Here is an 18,252-nt window from a genome sequence, read left to right on the forward strand (position 1 = left end):
GGGAAGAGAGACACTGGTCTGTTTCTCCCTCTGAAGTTTCTGGAATCCTGGCAGGACCACTGAATCCCCACCATCACCCTCTAACCAGACTCTGGTGGCCCCCACCTCTTCTCACATGTTCCATCATCACAACTGGGAGGATGCTGGGGTCTGGAATGGACCAGCCCACACCCCAATCCTGGCTCAGCCTTCTTCATTCTGCTTGGGAGGCAGGCCAGCTCTGGTCCTAAGCCCTGGAGCAGAGGGAGTTTCATCATGATAGTAGGCAAGAGCAGGTGGTGTGAAGAGCTGTAAAGAAAACCAGGATTGGCCCATGTGTCCACGTTCTGTGTTAGAGCACCAATCAGGACACCCAGGGCACCAGCAACACAGGGCAGTTGTGAGTGCTCTGGTCCGCGTGTCTGCTGTGATGAAGCTGTAGACAAGTGTTTTCCTAGGTCCCAGGGACACTCAGTCTGGACCTTCTAATTCCCATAGCAAGCCGGGAGCGGGGAGGGGGCAGTGGGTGCTAAGGGACCTTGACTCTACCTGCCCTCCTGCAGTGCCACAGAATGGTCACTGGGTCCTAAAACTGAGCTGCCCTGCCTGGAGGTGTGGGGAAAGGGAGTCAGTTCTTGTGTCCAGAAGGACTGTTCCCCCTGCCCGTCTCCACCTTGAAAACTGTTCCTGGCAAAGTAAAAGGAATAAAGCTTTACCCCATGAGCAGAGGGAGCTGGTGCTGGTGTATTGCTGATCAAGGTTGAGGGCTGCTTGGTTGTAGCCCAAACAACCTCTTGCCCAGCCCAGCCCAGCCCAGCCTCTCTGGCTTCTCAAGGCCCCAGAGAAGAGGCAAGCCCCATCATCAAAAAATAACAGGATATTAAAGCCAGTTGGAAGGGACCAGAGAGACATCTTTCCCACCTGCCATTTTAGCGATGAAGATATACAGTTTGCCTGTGAGAATCTCTAATCCCCTACACACTGCAAATGTTTTCATATAAAAATGAGGTGCCTGAACTCATATCTTGATAAATGGTAAAATTCCTCTCCTGTCCCACCTCTGATCTTGAGCCTCCTTCTCATCTCCATTGGAAATGGCATGTGAACTGCTTGTTCCAAACCCGGAGGAGCAAAGGTAATTTATGTCAGCAGAGCCATGTCAAAATTGCTCTGATCAAAAGGTGACAGCGCTCTGCACCTTGGCGGGCAGTTACAGTGAATGGAAGCAAGTATTACCTGGTGCCCTAGCTTGGGCAGACTGGACTCCAGGTGAGTCCCAGAAGGGTTAACTTAACCCCTTTACCCCAGGTGGTCTGATGCCCCTATGCACCAGTTTATGCCTGGAGAGGGAGCTTGGGCAGATCTAGAGTATTGGAGTCAGTGTTAGTGCCAATCTCCAGGGACAGTGTGGCCCAGCCAGACCCTACCATGTCACATGAAGGGGAGTGAGTGGGAATGGGGTGGCAGCAGGGGATGCTGTTCTCAAAAATCTTTAAGGTCCTCTCTAGGTTTTTCTCAGTTTACCATCAGGAGGCACAGTCTGGAAATGACAACCTTTGACTCCTGAGGTGGGGGAGAATAAAGGCACTTTCAGATTGCCACATGGCCTTCTCATAATTAGTCTGGATGGACAGTGAAGCCCATTGCTACACTGGCTTCATTCAAGGACACCTCCACAAACACTCACACGCCTTAACCAACTGTGTCTCAGGAAGGGCATGTTGTCCCAGTGTCCAGGGACTGACCTCAGTGTAAACTGTCCCAGCAGGAATCTCTTGTCGACTTGAGGCCTTGTCTGATCCTCCTGGCAGCAGGATGGATACTGCTTGCTCTAGGAAGGGATGGGGCCACTTTCAGCTGCCCAGCTGTCCTGGCACTGACACGTGGTACACCCCAGAGCTTCTTGGATTACCCCCACCCTGGGATTTGCCTCAGTGGCTGAGCCAGCATCTCAGGCATCCTCAGTCTAAATAAAGAGACTGCTTGGGTTGGGGGCAGGGGCCCCCAGGGGCTTGGGGCAACCACATCAAACAAGGCAAGGAGGGGAGTGATGTATAAAACCTGGGCCTGGAGCTAAATACCTGTCCATGATCCTGCTGTGCCATCTGGAAGGGCTCCGTGCCACCTGCTACCCAGTTAGTCGACCCAAGTCCCTTCACGGTGAGTCTAGACACACCCATTTCAGGGGATGTTCTGAACCTGCAGGGAAAAGGCTGAAGGTCAGAGTCCTGTGTTAGCCTAGACCCCCTTCTTTGTTTTCTGCTCCCCAGATGTCCAAAGCAGCTCCTGCCAAAAAACCAGCGGCTGCAGCCCTGCCTCCGGGATGTCCCGTGGATATCAACGATCCCCCAGGTCCAGAGCGTGGCCACTAGCATCAGGCCTCTTACCGCGGCCACAGGTGAGGGGGAGGCCTGAAGAACCCGCTTCCGGAGAAAGGGAACTGGAGCTGCAGAACGCTCATCCTTGCATTTAGGGGATGGAGGAGGGCCGAGCATAGTGTCATGTACCGCTAGGGTCACTGGACTTAGGAAAGAGCAATTACTGAGGTGTGAAAGGGTGGCCCACAGAGTAGATACTTTTATCAGGGTAACAATTTAGGAGTGGCTGCCCCTCCCCCATGTTTAAAGGTCTAGTGGCCGAGGGGATCGGCAGGGGACCATGTATGGATGTATAGAACTGCGAGGGGTCAGAACTGAGTCATGGGAGCTCTGGCTAGGTCCCGGAAGGCACTGCGCGGGAAGAGGCCGCCGCGTTTGCTGGAGCCGCTGAAGGATGTGGTGCTGATTGAGGGCAGCGCGGCCAAGCTGACTTACCGCTTCGGCTTTCCCGGACCCGTTCATCCACTGGAGCAAGGATGGCAAGGAGCTGCGCGACGGGCCCAAGTATCGCTATGTCTTCAGAGACCCGAACGTAGTCGCACTGGTGGTGAGCGATGGCGTGCTGGCAGACCTGGGGCAGTACAGCATTAACGTAACCAACCACTTTGGCCAGTGCTCCGACTTGGCGCGCATCCTCGTGGAAGGTACGCGCGCCCGGAGTGCAGTGCCACCGCGCAGAACAGCACCACCCAGCAGGCGCGTAGCCGGGTCCAGCCGCGTTTACCGTCGGGCCTCACCCAGTTCGGACGCGGATGTGGCCCAGACCCAGCACAGCTCGAGACACAGACCAGGGTGCAGCGTAGGCCGCCCGTGGCCCTTTCCTACCCTAGGATCCTGTTCCATCCAGGTTAAGAAGTCCGCTATGGGCTTCAGTCACTAGACCCCAGGGCCCCAGGGTCACAGCGAGTCAGAGGCAGAGCCAGGTTTAGAGTTTTAGTCTTCTGGCTCCCTGCCCAGGGCGATTTCCAAATCACCGCGAGATGTGTGAATATTCTTGGGCTTTCACCCTGTAGTATCTCTTTTGCTCCTCCATTCAACTTGAGGGGCAGGATTAGTCCTGTTTGACAGTTGAGGAGCTGAAGCCCCAAAGAGGCTAAAGACTTGTCCAACGTCACACAGCCAGCCTAAATCCATTTTGTATTTAGAGCCGGCTATTAGCCGGGGAGTGATGCTCCTGCTCATCTTATCTCTAGGTGCCTCAATGGGTCGCATTCCCTTTCCATTCCTCTAGTCCCGGCGAAGATTCAGAAGGGACCGAATGACACAAAGGCATGCAAAGTCACCACGGTTACGCTGACTGCAGAGATCTTGGGCGAGCCTGCGCCGGACGTGGGCTGGACCAAGGACGGCGAAGACATCGAGGAGGACGCCAGGGGAGGGTGGGGACCTGCTGCAAGGATAGCGCCTGGAGCCAGAGCTTGGGCGGCGCAGGGCCCAGAAACGCAGGAGTGGGACGGGGGCGGGAAAATGGGAGGCGAAGAACAGAGCTGGCTAATTAGTCCTGCCCAGGTCGCGCGTAAACTGATTCGAGGTCCTGCCATCCCCCTCTTCCCCGCTAGAGTTTTCTTCGGTAATCAGCAGCACCACCACGACGCTGACCAGCCGCCGGGCCACGCCCGAAGACAGCGGCAAGTACGAAGTGTATGTGGAGAACAGCCTGAGCATGGAACCGAGCTTCGGTCTCGTGGATGTGGCCAGAAAGTGGCCCTCATACACTTCGCCCTGGCTTCAAGCTCTGGGGTTGTTGGGACCGACAACCCTGCTTCATCTTGCTTAATAAAGCTGCTCTCTCTGACACTCCGCGTCTCATCTATTCTTTTGAGACGCCATTTCCCCATGCTCTCGCACCCACACTTATTCCAGATCAACACGCCAAGGTCACAGACTGTTGGGGTCAGAATGTTTGGAGAATGCCTAATCCAATGCTTCATTTTACAGATAGTTAAATCTGAGATAGGATTTCTCTCACGATCAGAAGTTTCTTCACTTCTCAAACGGGATAGCAGAGCCTTTGACTCCTCTTCTTTTGTATACTTTAAGCCCCACCCTCTCCTGGGGCTTTGCACTCTGGCCCCGCCCACCTCAAGGCTGGCCACACCTCCTCAGGTCTCAAGCTTCGCTCTTCCCTGTGACCTGGTTCTCTACTTTGGCTGCTACCCCTGAGCCCTTTCCCATACAGCTCAAGGTCCTAATCTTAAATTCCAACCTCTGCTTCTCAGGCCCTACCCTTCTCACTTAGAGTCGCCCCCTCGACCCCTTGGCCACGCCCCCGTGCTCTCCCGTAAGTCCCACCTCCTCGCTCTTGGTTAGAAAGCTGGGAGGTATTAAGAACTACAGTTCCCGGCAGACTCCGCGAAGGAGGTCTCGCGATTTGCGAGAAGACACGTGCGCGGAAGTAGCAAGCAGCAGCGGGCGACAGATCTGGCAAAAGAGAACTAGTGGTAAAGGGAGCTGATGGAGGGGTGGCGGAAGGGGTAGAGGGCAGGGGACGGCCGGTAGACAGAGGTGTGACTTGGAGGTCCCGGCTGGTTTTTCGCACTTCCGCTCTTGTGTTGGTCCCACAACCCCTGGCTACGTGAGGCTAGGGTTTATTAGACAGTCAGTTGTGGGGTTCAGAGGATCAACAATCAATCCTCCGAATCCAGAGATTCAGTGCCTTGTCAGTATCCATACTCAGGGGGTTGGTAGGTTCCGTATTTGGGATGCCAAAGGAGTCTATCTTTTGATTCAGGGTTCATCAGCCAGAGGTTAGTTTTAGGACTCAGTTTCAGCCTATTAGGGTTTTTGCTAAGATTTGGGATGCATTAGAAGCGGATCAGTGTTAGTTCCGTACTTGGGATCCATTCTTGGGATTGTAGTTAAGTATTTGGGGCTCACTCAGAATTTGAGGTTCAGTATTCAGGGTTCACTGTTAGGTTTAAGGGCTTAACATTGAGAGTAAGGATACAACAATTGGGAATACGTGGCTTTAGGGTTTTGGTTTTTTGAGGTTTCGGGTCTGAGGTAGGCGTCTATTGCTGAGTTTCTGAATTTGCTGAATTTGTGGCCAGAGGGAAGTCGGTTAGGGGTCAGATTGTGGGATATGAATTTCAGAACTGGGGTGGAGTCACTGTGGGATTTGAAGGCCGTCTGGAATCTGAGCTGGGATTTGAGATGTTTGGGATTTGTGAGGTGTTGTGTCCAGGGTGGATCTATATTGACTTCGCATTTACATCTTCAGAGAGGACTAAAGGTTGCTATTCGCGGTTTGGGGTTTGGTTGGGGTGTGAGATCTGAGCCTGATTTCTCTGTTGGGATTTGAGGTTTAGGTAGTATCGCCATCATGCTCAAAGCTGTGATCCTGATTGGAGGCCCTCAAAAGGGTGAGGAGCCAGGAGAATGGGGGGAGGAGGTTGGGCTATGGTGGTTGGTAGGGTGGGGGCAGTGGGAGGCAGGAAGCTGAAATGTGCTTCTCTCTCCTCTCCCAGGGACTCGCTTCAGGCCTTTGTCTTTTGAGGTGCCCAAACCCCTATTCCCTGTGGCAGGGGTCCCTATGATTCAGCACCACATTGAAGCTTGTGCCCAGGTAACCCCATGGACTCCCCTCTCCCACCTCACCTCCTGCTCATCTCCTTCATGTTGTGTTTTCCCTTTCCCAACCATGACCTTCCCAGGAGGCATAACTTCAGAGACCACCATTTACAAATGACACCGTGAGTGGCGCCCCCTAGAGTTGTGTAGTGCAGCCGCTCTGCTGTCTTCCCTTAATCTAGTCTCTCATCTGGCCTCAGGCTCAGATTTCCCTCCTTTTTTTAAAGTGTGGAATGTGGGATCAGGCAAGAATCTTAGAGACAATTTAATGCTGTAGCAGGGGAACCTTAATAGCAAAGTGCAGAACTTAAACCCTTGCTCACTGTGGAGCTAATTTCTTTTATTGCTTTTGGTATTGGGACAGGCAAAGTTTTATTTGAATCCAGTCTCTGCCTGCTGCAAGGACTTGAGCAAATATCTCACCCTCCCTGAATCTTAGTTTCCTTATTTGTAAAACGGGGGTGATTGGACCTGCTTTTTGGGGTGGCTAAGCTTGCAATGATGTTTATAAAGTGTCTCGTAGGATGTAGGCACTTGGTATATGGTGTCCTCACTTCAAGCTCAGATTGACAGACAGTAAATATGGTGGGGGGAATGAATGGGATTATCCTTTAATGCAGCTTGGTACACAGAATCTTTCCTAGGGTGAGAACCAATTCAGTTGTGAGGGGGCAGGGGAATAATAGTATGATAAAAGATTAAAAGATCAGGGACTGAGACTTTCCAGTTTCCTCATTGTCCAGAGGAGAAAACAGGCCAAAGTGGTCAAGTGAGTGCCCAAGGGCCCCACAGCTGAGACTGTAACTGTGGTCTCTGGACTTTTGGGCTGGTAGCAGGGATCTCTCCCTCCTGTCATTCCTTCCAATCAAATTTTTTTTCTCCCAATCTCTTCTCTTGCCCTCAGGTCCCTGGGATGCAGGAGATTCTGCTCATTGGCTTCTACCAACCTGATGAGCCTCTTACCCGGTTCCTGGAAGCTGCCCAGCAGGACTTTCACCTTCCCATCAGGTGTTTGTGCACATGTACTATATGGGGGTTGGGGGGAAGTGCCCTAAGCCTCTGAGTTCTCAAGAGTGGGTTGAGTCAGCATTTGCTGGACTCGCACGCTATGAGGATTCTTATTTGGGCATCTCTGAATCCCCGAGTTTATTGGTTTTCTCTGTGGGCCTTGGGCAGGTGTACACCTGGAAGTAGAAAGAGTAGGGTGCCCAGGCTCGTGGAATCTGTCTTCTCTGATCTCACTGAGCTGGCCCTGGGGTCCCTGGGGACAGATACTTGCAGGAATTTGCCCCTCTGGGCACAGGTGGTGGTCTCTACCATTTCCGGGACCAGATTCTGGCTGGAGGCCCCGAGGCCTTCTTCGTGCTCAACGCTGACGTCTGCTCCAACTTCCCCTTGAGCGCTATGCTGGATGCCCACAGACACCAGCCTCACCCTTTCTTGCTCCTTGGCACCACGGTGAGGGTGCAGAGTGGGGGATCCAGAGAGGTTTCTGGAATGCAGGGTATTGGGGAGGCAGGGGCAGCCCAGGAGGTTGGAGTGGGGTCAGGCATCAGGAGGGAGATATTCCAGAAACCCCAGTGGTGATGGCGGTGGCAGTGGAGACCCTGAGCCCTGTGGTTGCTTAGCAGTCAGGAGCAAGGGAGGGGTGGGGGCAGTTGTCAGTTCTCGCCCTTGCTGAAGACCTGTCCTTGGTGGAGCTGGGTGCCAGGTGCTATAGGGGAGGGAAATAAAGAGAGAGAAAACCGACCTTGCTGCCCTGGAGCTGGCGGGTCACTGTCTTGGTATGTCTGTCTTTCAGGCTAACAGGACACAATCCCTCAACTATGGCTGCATTGTAGAGAATCCACAGACGCATGAGGTGAGAGCAGAGACAGGGCTGGCCCAGCACTTGCTCTGTTCATCACCATTCCCCAGCTCTTCCTCCTGGAGAGGAAGCTGGAATGCTGTGGCGTGGGCCCCAGTCTTGTCAGATAGGTGGGGTATACCCTCGGTTGTTCCTTGTATCCCTTCTGGAGAGATTGATGAGAATGAAGGGGTAACAGTTAATTTCCATGGGTGTGGTGCTTCAGTAGATGTATGATCAGGGTGCTTTGGGAACATAAAAGGAGGCCTAACCAAGCTTTGCCTGGGTAGGGGTGGGGAGGGCTCCCTGGAGAAAGTGAGGTCTGAGCAGAATTAAATTTATGTAGATGAAGAAGAAGACAGAAAGGCATTGCAGGTAGAGGGAACGGCATGTGCAGAGGCCTGGAGGCAGGAAACGGCATAGCCTCTCCAGAATTATGGCGGTCAGTACATAATCAGCAAGGCAGAGGGTCTCTGTCCCTGTTTGTGACACTCCCTGCTCCTGAGCCTGGCTGACTTTCATGCCCCCCTTATATTTGTTCAAGCTTTAGTATTAAAAAACATGTAAGAACACACAGGCATATGGATTTTATTTTTAAGTTTTGTGCTAGGCACTGGCTAGGTGTAGAAGAAACAGAGCCAAAGGACAATCCTTGCTTCTCAGGAACCCTTGGACTACTGGGAGAGACAATCAAAAAACAACCATTACAAATGACACCAGTGCTAACAGTGGGGTATGGTCAGAGGCCAGGGGTGCCCAGACTTGAGAAGCCAACTCTAGGGCAGATCAGAGTGGACTCACGCAGGAAGTGACAATGCCAGCTTGGTTTTGAAGGCTGAGGTTTCCAGATGAAGAGATGGGAACAGGCATTCCAGGCATAGGCGTGCAATAGCATGGAGCTGGGTTCTGGGAGCACGAGGAGGTAGGGAGGGGAAAGGCATGTCGTTCGGACTTATCTTGAAGGTGAAGACCAGTAGCATGCAGCCTGCATTTTAGGAAGACCACTCTGGCAGCTGGGAGGACCTGGAGATCAGAGGCTCTTAGGAGGCGGTGGCAGTGGCGTCTCCTCCACTGAACCCAGCCCACTCTGTCCTCAGGTCCTGCACTATGTAGAGAAACCCAGCACGTTTGTCAGTGACATCATCAACTGCGGCATCTACCTCTTTTCCCCAGAAGCCCTGAAGCCCCTCGGGGATGTCTTCCAGCGTAATCAGCAGGATGGGCAACTGTGAGGCAGACCCCATGACCTTGTAACCCCTGGTCCCCAGTTGCAAACCCCTCCCGCCAAGTCTCTGCAGGCTGCAGCTCCACCCGCTCACCTTCCTTCTCCCTTCTCTCCACTTGTCATCTCCATCCGAGCCTCCCAGCCCCTCCCTGCCTAACCTCATTCTGTCCCTCTTCCTTATCCATCCCAGTTCCTCTTCTGTCACTGCCTGCCCACTCCCCTTCTGGTCCATTTCTCTCAAGCCCTGAGTGTCCCAGAGATGTCTTTCAGAACAGACGGCAACACACACACTTGGGTGCACACAGGCTTGGGTGCAGACACACATACACATACACACACACACATACACTCAGGCTGAGGCTCCCCTTGGAGCATAGTGCCCCTGCTCACCACAAGCCACAGTCCAGAGGTCATCCTCCTAGGCCTGGGCCATGTCCCTTCTGTGGATCCCTGCCTTTGCTCCCTCCTCCCCCGCCCATCTCCCCATCTCATGCTTCATTCACTCATCTCACTCCCACCCATCTCTCTGCTTCTCTCTCCATCTCTCCTGGCCTCTCTGTCTGTTTCTGCTGAGCTGGCATCTCTACCATCTCTTTCTCCCTTTCTTTCTGTGACTGTCTGTGACCTCACCAGCTGCCTTCCTCTGGGGTGAGTCTGTCTGTGTTTCATTCCATCCAGTGAGAGGGAGGGTGCCTGGAGGCAGGGTTCAGAGGAGTGGATGGGGAGGAGAATGGCAATGGTGGGAAGCCAGCTCTGGTCAAACTCCTGGATGTGGGGCGGGTTGGGCTGCAGGTCTGTGCTAACTTGGGGAGGAGAGGGCTGAGGAGTATGAGGGTGGTATGGGAGTTTCCTGGGATGTGAGCATTCCTTTGGAGTGGATCGGACCAGACCTGGAAAGGTGGTGGATTCCCTCTGAGTCCTATACCCAAGAGACTGAGTTGGCCCCCAGTCGGGCTCAGCTGGGGAATTGATGTCAGCATCCCTTCCTCTCTGCCAGGGAGGACTGTTCAGGCTTGTGGCCCGGGGCAGGTACCATCCGCCTGGAGCAGGATGTGTTCTCAGCCCTGGCTGGGCAGGGCCAGATCTACGTGCACCTCACTGATGGTATCTGGAGCCAGATCAAATCTGCAGGGTATTGGAGGGGCCCCTGATGTGGTGGTTCGGTTGCCTGGGGGTTGAGACTTTGAGGTGGTGGTCACAGCCTCCTGAGCCCCTGCTTCACTCTGTGGCCCCCAGCTCAGCCCTTTATGCCTCCCGCCTCTATCTGAGCCAGTATCAGATCACTCACCCAGAACGCCTGGCCAAGCACACTCCAGGGGGTCCACGAATTCGAGGTACCCACCCCAAGTCCTAACCTTTGCCCACCACTCCAGCCCCCTATCTACCCTCTGAGCCGTGACTCCTGACCTCAGATCCAGAGGTGAAGTCTCAATCCCTGCCCTCCCTGAACCAGATACGGTTTAGGGTATTTGCCCCAGGTCCTCTCTTCTGCTTCTAGGAAACGTTTACATCCACCCAACAGCTAAGGTGGCCCCATCGGCTGTGGTAAGTAGTGGGCCAGCCCTGGGAAAGGAAGGTGGCTGTCAGGTTGGGTGGGGTGGTACAGATGCCTCCTGAGCCCAGAGGGCTGGCCTCCGTCCCCACTTTGTCACAGCCTCAAGCAGTCCCTTCCCCCTTGGGACTGGATTTGGGGCCCTCCAAGGCCTGCCAAGGCTTATTATGTGTGCTCTTTTCCACAGCTGGGCCCAAACGTCTCCATCGGGGAAGGGGTGACTGTGGGTGAGGGTGTGAGGCTCCGAGAGAGCATTGTCCTCCATGGAGCCACACTGCAGGTAGGCACCTGGCACATATAGCAGGGCATAGGGCCCCAGGAGGCTGAGGGTGGGGGTGAACCCTGTGGGCTCTGCATCTGGCCCTCATCACCCTCTCCCCTCATGTCATCCTGTTTGGCAGGAACACACGTGTGTGCTACACAGCATTGTGGGCTGGGGGAGCACTGTGGGGCGCTGGGCCCGCGTGGAGGGTACCCCCAACGATCCCAATCCCAATGACCCCCGAGCCCACATGGACAGTGAGAGCCTCTTCAAAGATGGGAAGCTGCTGCCTGCCATCACCATCCTAGGTACGGCGTCCCAGGGCCCGAGGCTGTGAGAAACCTACACAGGTGATGGCCATGCCCTGCGGGAGCATTTGTTCATCAGCGTGTGCGTGTGCGTGTGCGTGTGCGTGTGCGTGTGCGTGTATGTATTCCTTTAGCAAACATTTACCAAATGTCTGCTGTGTGCCAGGTCCTGTGTGAGTCACAGAGGGCATGAGGCCAGGACACAGGTGGGCAGGGAAGGGTCCCTCTGGGATGGCCCTCAGCTCTTTACTCCTGGCCTCCCCTCCCCACGGCTCCCCCTCGTGCCCTCAACCACACTGCAGGCTGCCGCGTCCGGATCCCTGCCGAGGTGCTCATCCTGAACTCGATTGTTCTGCCACACAAGGAGCTGAGCCGCAGCTTCACCAACCAGATCATCCTCTGAGTGGGGCTGCCAGAGGGCCCCCCCAACTCCTATCTGCTCCCCTGAGGCTGCAGCCTGCTTGGCCAGCCTCTGTCCAGGAGGGACTGGAGGAAACCAGGCAGGCACTCCACACTCAAGGCGGGCAACGTGGCTGGCTGGGGGACTCCTGGCCTCCGTCTCCACTCCCTAATAAACCCGGGTGAACCTTGGAGCCAGCACGGACTCCGCTTGTGCCTGGGCTGGGGGTGAGGGCGGAAGCGGGGCAGCTGAGTCAGGCCCCCCCACATTAGCATTTAAATTGGAGTCGTTGCTGCAGGCTCATGAATAATGAATCTGGAGCCCTGGTAAATGTCCCCCTCCCACTGCCTCAGCCTCTTGCGCTGCTCTGGAGGAAGGCCCTCAAGGCTCCCAGCCCGCTGGCCCCCGCCTTCACCCCTACCCCGACGCTGCCTCCCTGTTCCTCTTCACTGGGCCTGGCTCAGGCTCCGGGAGTGTAAGATTCCGAAGGGCTGGGGGAAGGATTTTGGTTGGGCGGTGAGGTGCGGGCAGCAGGCACAGGGGCTGGGAGCTGTGGGCCCGTGGTTGGATTACCAGGCACACGTTTTTCTTGGTTCCTGCCGAGCCCCGGCCTCGGCCCGTTTTCCGCTTTGCCAGCTCCATCTGCTCCCAGCCTGGCTCTTAGCGGGGTTGGGGTTTCTCCGAACCCCCCACCCCCACCCCCGGCCCGGAGTCCTGATGTCTGTCTCCTACTCTCATGGCAGGCGGGTGGGTCCAAGCTGGTATCTTTCTCTCCAGAAAGAAGCGAAGTGGGAGCTACTGTTTTGGGAAGGGGGGCCCCTGGCCACCTCTCCCCACCCTGGTTCTGGCCTTTGGTGTGGGAGGTGGGGTCTCAGTCTTCCTTCTACATTCCTTAAGCCCCAGAGAAACCCAGCCTTCTCTCGTGTTTGCCCATGACCCCCTTGTGCCCCTCCTGGAGCCCCGCTTTCCCCAGCTGTGGGTGCGGAGCTTAGTTGCCAGATGAGCTGGTAATGATCGAAATCTGCTAATTGAGAGGAATCTAATTACCCGAAGAGAATGGGGGGCAGGGCGTGGGTGGGAGGAAGGAGGGGGTCCTGGCAGCAGGCATGGGTGGCAGGCGGCAGGGTGCTGGGGCCTGGTTGTCAGCACCAGGTTCTGGGACGAGCCCAGGATTTCAGAGCTTCTTAGCTGGGCAGTTAGAAAATAGACTTTCTCAGGAGCTGGGCTGAGGGTGACCTGGGGACTGGGGCTAGGTGTGACCTCCCAGCCGTTGTAGGCCCTTCAGGCTGTGTCAGCACGTGATGAATCCACCAGGGACTATAGCAGTCCTGACCTACAGCCTGCCGTGACTCAGCCCCTTTCCCAGTTGGTTCCTGGTTCCTCTGGTCTCTGCCTCCAGCCCAGACCTTCTGTCATCTCTGTGTGGGGTCTGGAGGGGGCTGCAGATGCCAACTGTGGGCCTGGGGTCAACCCTCTGAGGGGAGGGCTGGGAAAGGGTGAGCCACAGGGCCAGGGGCTAGGTCCCTTCCTCTCCTCCCCCGAGCCCTGACCCTTCTGTTCGATGTGGTTGGCAGAGGCCATGGCAGCTTCATCATAAATATGATAATTTAATTATTTTCTCAGCAAAACACCGTGAAATCCAATAAGTCTGTGTCAGGCCCTGGCCCCCAGGAGCCCCCTCCTGGCCCAGTGAGGGTGGGGACAGGCACTGGAAGGGGAAAGGGTCAGTGTTTGAAGTGGAGGGGGGCTAGGAAGTGGAGGTCTCTGCAGTGGCCCCCCCAGGCGGATGGAGTCACAGTTGTATGTGTGTGCTCAGGTGGAGGGAGTCTAAGGAGAGAGGCTGCAATGGTTCCCGCTCCTCTCCAGCCTCGTCTGCCCTGGGAGGGGCCTAGCACCCCTCCACCTCTGGCGGTACAGACCAGAGCCCAGGATGTGGGAGCATCCTTGCCTCTGGAGGGAAGAGCAGGGAGACCCCTTCACCACCTCTGGGACCTCATGGGCTCTGGAGGGGTAGGAGGGTGCTGGCCCGGAGAACGGAGGGAACTGGGGTGGGAAGTAGGGGATGAGGGGGGAGGGATGCGGGGGAGGGGTGCGTTCCTGCCATTAGTGCTTTTTTCGGTTTCCATAAAAAGATTATTCTGTAAAATCAGTGAGGGGGAGCGAGCTGGGGGCCGGGGAGGGGGCGGGTCCCTGGCACCAAGCTGGATGGGGTGACAGAGGAGAGCTGGGGATGGGACCGAGCATGGAGAGAAATTTGGATGGACTTCAGGAGCCAGCCAGGGGGAGAGGCCAAGCCAAGAACACAGATTCGGGGGAGGCTGGCCAGGATGGGGTGGAGCGGGGGCAGGGCCCTCATCTCCCTCCTGCCCGGGCCTCATTCCCACCCTCATCTCCATCCCCTCCCCCTGGCACTTAGCAGCCATTATGGGGGAGCAGATTGCAGCCCCCTCCCCCTCTCCGGGAAGCAGGCACAGCTGGGGCCCCGCCACATCTGCCGCATCAGCACAGAGCACAGCTGGGTGTGCCCAGAGCTGCGCTCCCCAAAACACAAAGTGGGGGTGGGGGCCAAGGAGAGCCCAGACCCCTGAGACAGACACACTGACACCTCTGCCAACAGACACAGACTCCTCGAGGCGAAGCTACACCAACCACCACACACGCTCCCTCATGTGCAGAGACGGGAGAACTGACAAACATGCAATTACTCTGCCCCGCCCGCCACCCCCACCCCTTCCTCCTCCCTTTCCTTCCCTCCAGGCTCCCCTCCACCACCCCGGCCACCTCTGAACTGCCCTCATCTCTCGTCTGGAGGGAGCCGGAGCTTCACCCTTCCCAAGCACACCCTTCTGGGAGGCTTGGAGAACCAGAGGGCAGAGGGTGGTAAGGGGCGTACTGATCTGAGGCTGGAGCCTGGGGAAGCCACTGTCCTCCCCCCATGCTGATGCCCCTCCCCACAAAGAAACCCCCTCTGAAATGCTGGTCCTTGCTTCTCTGGATGTGATGGGTCTCCATGCCAGGGTGGGCTGGCTGGGCACTCTTGACTGTTGTCGAGTTCCCCTTAACACTGTGTTCCATTGGGCACCTCAAGGAGGCGCTGCATGTGCTGCACGTCCAAGTTTTAGCCAGAGCTCAGCGGCTCCCTGGGCTGGCACCTGCCTCTTCCCCTCTACCCAATAGTCTGCCAGTTCCCTCCTCTCAGCAATGCACCCCTCCATTTAGCTCTGCTACCCTGACAGGTGCAGGGTGTGAGGGCTCCGTCAGTAGTGGAAAAGAACCCCTCACCATCAGAGATGATCAGAATTCCCTTCTTCCTGCCACTGCCTCCCCCAACAGGCAATAACCACCTTTGGCCTCTGATTAAATCCTCTTGCAGCCCTTGTTTCTCACAGTCATCTCCTTGGCCCTGATGTCTTGCCCTCAACCCTCCCATCCCTGCATCCCCTCATCCTTGAGTCCCACGCCGAGCACCCCCCACCGCTGCCCCTCAGAGCTTTAATCCCTCCTGCTGCTGTGCCGCCTTATCTGCTCCTAGCAGCTTTCACTGCTGCAAAGCCCTCTCCCCCGCCTTCCCTGGATCTTCTTCCCCCTCCTTCCCATTTTCTCTCCTCTCTGACCAGCACCCACCACTCGCCTGTCTCTGCCTCACGCCCCCATGATGACTCCTGGCTCACACCAGATCTGCACCCCGGTGCCCTTTCCCCTCTCCAGCCTCAGCTCCAAGGTTGCCAGCTGCCCACCCACTACCCACACTGGCTTCTTCCCTCCCCTCCCCTACCCCACAGGCCCCACAGACTTGGTCAGTTTCTGTCCAGCCAAGATTTTTCATCTTTCTTTCTTCCCTGTCCTCCCTTTCCTGGCCCCCCTCCCAGTTCCTCCAGCCACCCCTTGATCTTGGACCTGGTCCTCTCCAATCCCAGTGACCAGCTGTCTCGGCTTCGGCATCCCCAAAATGGGATGCAGTGATATGAATTGTTGGTACCAGCCACAGGAGACGGGTCAGGGCTGGGCTGGGCTGGGCTGGGCTGACCCTAGGACAGGGTTGGAGGTGCAGAATGCTGGCGGGCAGTGGGGGCAGGGCCTGGCGGCAGGACGCTAACCCTCTTCAGTTGCCTCAGATCACGTCCAGGCCTCCCCACCCCCTTCACTGGGACTCTCATTAACCGCTTCTCCTGCCTCGTCCGCGGCATAAATAACCCAGATAAATCAGCCGCCATCCGCCCCCCGCCCCTCGGCCCCCGCACAGCCCGTTTGTCACCGCTGCTCGCTCACCAGCCAGGCCTGGCCCAGTCCCGGCCTCCACCCCCCCATCCCTGTCCCTTCCCGCCCACGTCTGTCCCACACTGGCTTATGCCTTGGTCCACACCAGAGCCAGGCCTGGGACAGGTGTCTGGGCTGGGGAGGGTAGCAAGGGGGTGTACTCTAGGAGCAGAGAGAGGCCGAGGACTCTCCCCAGGAGAATGCCATCTGGGAGACTGGGGGTCATGTCTTTTATGAACGAGGCCACCCAGGCAGGGAGTCTGAGGCCCACAAATGGTGGGAAGGGGCCAAAGCAGCTCAGCTTGGGGGATCCTATGCTGGGAGAAGAGGCAACCCCAAGAGCCAGGGTGCAGGATGAGCCTTGGAGGCTCCTTGGAACCCCCAAGCTGGATCCTGGGAGGTCTCCAGACCTACCTTTTGGAACATTTTGCCCAAATAAAAACCTCCATGCCCCCTGCCAGGTGTTCTGAGTCAGAACCCACCTGCCCTCTGTCAGCTCTCAGCCTCCATTCCCATCCCCAGCCTTGTGAGGTTGTAACAAGGGACACTCTAATCTCTGCGTCTCAGTCCATCCACCGTTCTCTTTCAGTCGGAAAGCCTAGTTCAGCCCTTGGGTGGGGGGTGGGTTGGTGGAGAATTGAACTGGGAACAAATCTGGGGAATGGGGACAACTGGAGGGTGGAGGACACCTGGCTGAGGCTTCACATCCTGACCCTGTACCTCTCCAATACCGCCCCCCGCCCCCGGCACCCTGCACCCACACTCCCACCCCCAGAGTCCTATGCGGACCCTCCCCCCTTGCTTGCACTCTGCTAGGGTCCTGGCCAGCCACACTTGGCCCTGATGCTCACTGCAGGGGGCAGCTGGTCCCCTGAGAGCGGGTGGGGGAAGCCTGGAAGGGATGGGGGAGCTTGGGCACAGGGCTGGGGGTGGGGGTGGGGAAGAAGCTGGGCCCGGCCCCAGGGACCAGCTGGGCAATGAGCCGGGGAAGCAGCCGGGAGGCTAAATGAGGGAGATTATCACCCAACTGCAGCCGGGCAGAGAGGGAGGCAGGCAGGGAAGCAGGGAGAGGGAAGGGAGAAAGGATGGGGGCCAGAGGGGAAAGGGGTGTAAGGGGACAGGGGGGCAGAGGGGTGACAGAGAGACTGGAGGAGTGGGGGTAAAAGGCCAAGGGATGGGCTGAAAGGATGTGGAGATTACTCCCACTGAGCATAACCAGATTCCTGGGGGTCTAGGAGACTGGATGATGGGGACCTGGGGACAATTGGAGACAGCTGGTGGGAGGGGGTGGTGCATGCAGCTAACTGCTGTTCCACTTCCCAGTGGCCTGGAACTCCCCTCTCCACCCTCCTCCACCCTGCCCCTCTATACCAGGTTATCACCCAACTTCATTCCTTCTGGCGGTTGAAGGCTTCCTGACATCCCCTCAGGAGGAAAGAGGGTGGGCTTTGGGCCCATAGAGGCCAGTTATGTCTTATGTCGGGAAGTATGACCCTGTGATTTCACTGGATGGCAGGACAATTTAGGGGTAGGCACTGAGTCCTAGGCAGCAACCAGTGCTGGGGAGAGCTTGGGGGGCAGCTCCCCGCTTTCTTGGCAGAGCCCCAGACTGAAGTAACCTTAAAAAAGCAATTAAATCACCTTTGAAAAAAAAAACCCAGTAAAGAAAAATCAATACCAGGAGAAAGGGGAAGAGAAGCGCTGGGAAGGGTAAGGAGGTGGAGGAGGAAGCTCTGAAAGGGTCTGGTAGTCCAGCAGGGAGGGGGGAGCATGGGAGCGGGCTGCCTGGGCAGGGGGGCAGAGAGATGGGGACTGTCTGTGGTCACTTGGAGACTCTGAGTGCTAACTCAGCAGCTGCTTTCGGTGCCAACCCCCTTCCCCTCTGGGATGCTGCCAGATGCAGCCCCTGACCCCAGAGGTCCTATCTCCTCAGCCTGGGGGAGCTGGCTTGTGGGAAGCCCAGCTAAAGGGCTTCTTTGTTGAGAGCCTGGGGACAACCCCCGCAGGGTGCCACACAGGGCTGGGGTTGGGGGGGTGCAGCTTGTATGGGTGGCCTCCATGCTGGGGTAATCCGTGATGGACGGGGCTTGACCTGGCCTTGCAGCGAGCAGAGCAGCTCCCTGCTCCCCAGGGGAGCCATCCTTGGGCCCCTTTCCCAGACCAGGCAGGGGCTGCGACTGGCAGGGCAGGCCTGCCGCAGGGGAGGGGTGGCCGCTGGGCAGCGGGTGGACCTCAGGCTCTAATCCCCAGCAGCTGCCGTTTCCCTCGGATCGATTCCCTTCTCACTTTTTTTTCAGCTGCTGGTTCCGCGGCTCGGATCGATGGAGCCGCCTCCCCCGCCCCTCTGAGCTTCCGCTCACTGCTGCTCATTAGCGCCCCGATTAATCAGCTCCCCCTTTCTTCTGGGGGACAAGTGCTTCCTCTCCTGTGAGGTCTCAAGCTCTCACACGGGCCCAGAGCAGAAGCTGCTCACTG

At 56.8% G+C, this 18,252-nt stretch overlaps 2 protein-coding genes across 6 annotated transcripts; both read left to right on the forward strand.

Moving 5' to 3' along the window:
• Positions 1-2,249: 2,249 nt before the first annotated feature.
• SPEGNB (SPEG neighbor) lies at positions 2,250-4,156 on the forward strand. Its single transcript, XM_072961720.1, is given in 5 exon segments — positions 2,250-2,377; positions 2,696-2,794; positions 2,796-3,001; positions 3,589-3,736; positions 3,936-4,156. Coding segments are annotated over 5 exon segments (780 nt in total). The 3' UTR covers positions 4,135-4,156.
• A 581-nt stretch (positions 4,157-4,737) lies between these two features.
• On the forward strand, positions 4,738-11,713 carry GMPPA (GDP-mannose pyrophosphorylase A). Of its 5 annotated transcripts, none has more exons than XM_072961721.1 (13): positions 4,738-4,798; positions 5,660-5,719; positions 5,825-5,922; positions 6,832-6,935; positions 7,199-7,385; positions 7,729-7,788; positions 8,871-9,001; positions 9,996-10,130; positions 10,235-10,332; positions 10,497-10,543; positions 10,738-10,830; positions 10,952-11,120; positions 11,423-11,713. In XM_072961721.1, the coding sequence occupies exons 2-13, from the start codon at positions 5,680-5,682 to the stop codon at positions 11,521-11,523; spliced, it is 1,263 nt and encodes a 420-aa protein (XP_072817822.1). In that variant the 5' UTR covers positions 4,738-4,798; positions 5,660-5,679; the 3' UTR covers positions 11,524-11,713. The 5 variants fall into 5 exon arrangements, with proteins under 5 accessions (XP_072817822.1, XP_072817826.1, XP_072817824.1 ...); XM_072961723.1 differs by having other exon boundaries at positions 4,744-4,798; positions 5,666-5,719; XM_072961722.1 differs by having other exon boundaries at positions 4,747-5,104.
• The last annotated feature ends 6,539 nt before the right edge of the window (positions 11,714-18,252 follow it).

Source organism: Vicugna pacos, chromosome 5 (assembly GCF_048564905.1).
Source record: "Vicugna pacos chromosome 5, VicPac4, whole genome shotgun sequence".
Classification (NCBI taxonomy): Eukaryota; Metazoa; Chordata; class Mammalia; order Artiodactyla; family Camelidae; genus Vicugna; species Vicugna pacos.

What these genes read in the sequence shown, in the direction of transcription:
- GMPPA (XM_072961721.1), top strand. Translation starts at nt 5,680, where the DNA reads ATGCTCAAAGCTGTGATCCTGATTGGAGGCCCTCAAAAGG. An exon ending in GATTGGAGGCCCTCAAAAGG is followed by an intron (nt 5,720 to 5,824) that starts GTGAGGAGCCAG and finishes CTCCTCTCCCAG; the next exon opens with GGACTCGCTTCAGGCCTTTG. An exon ending in TCCATGGAGCCACACTGCAG is followed by an intron (nt 10,831 to 10,951) that starts GTAGGCACCTGG and finishes CCTGTTTGGCAG; the next exon opens with GAACACACGTGTGTGCTACA.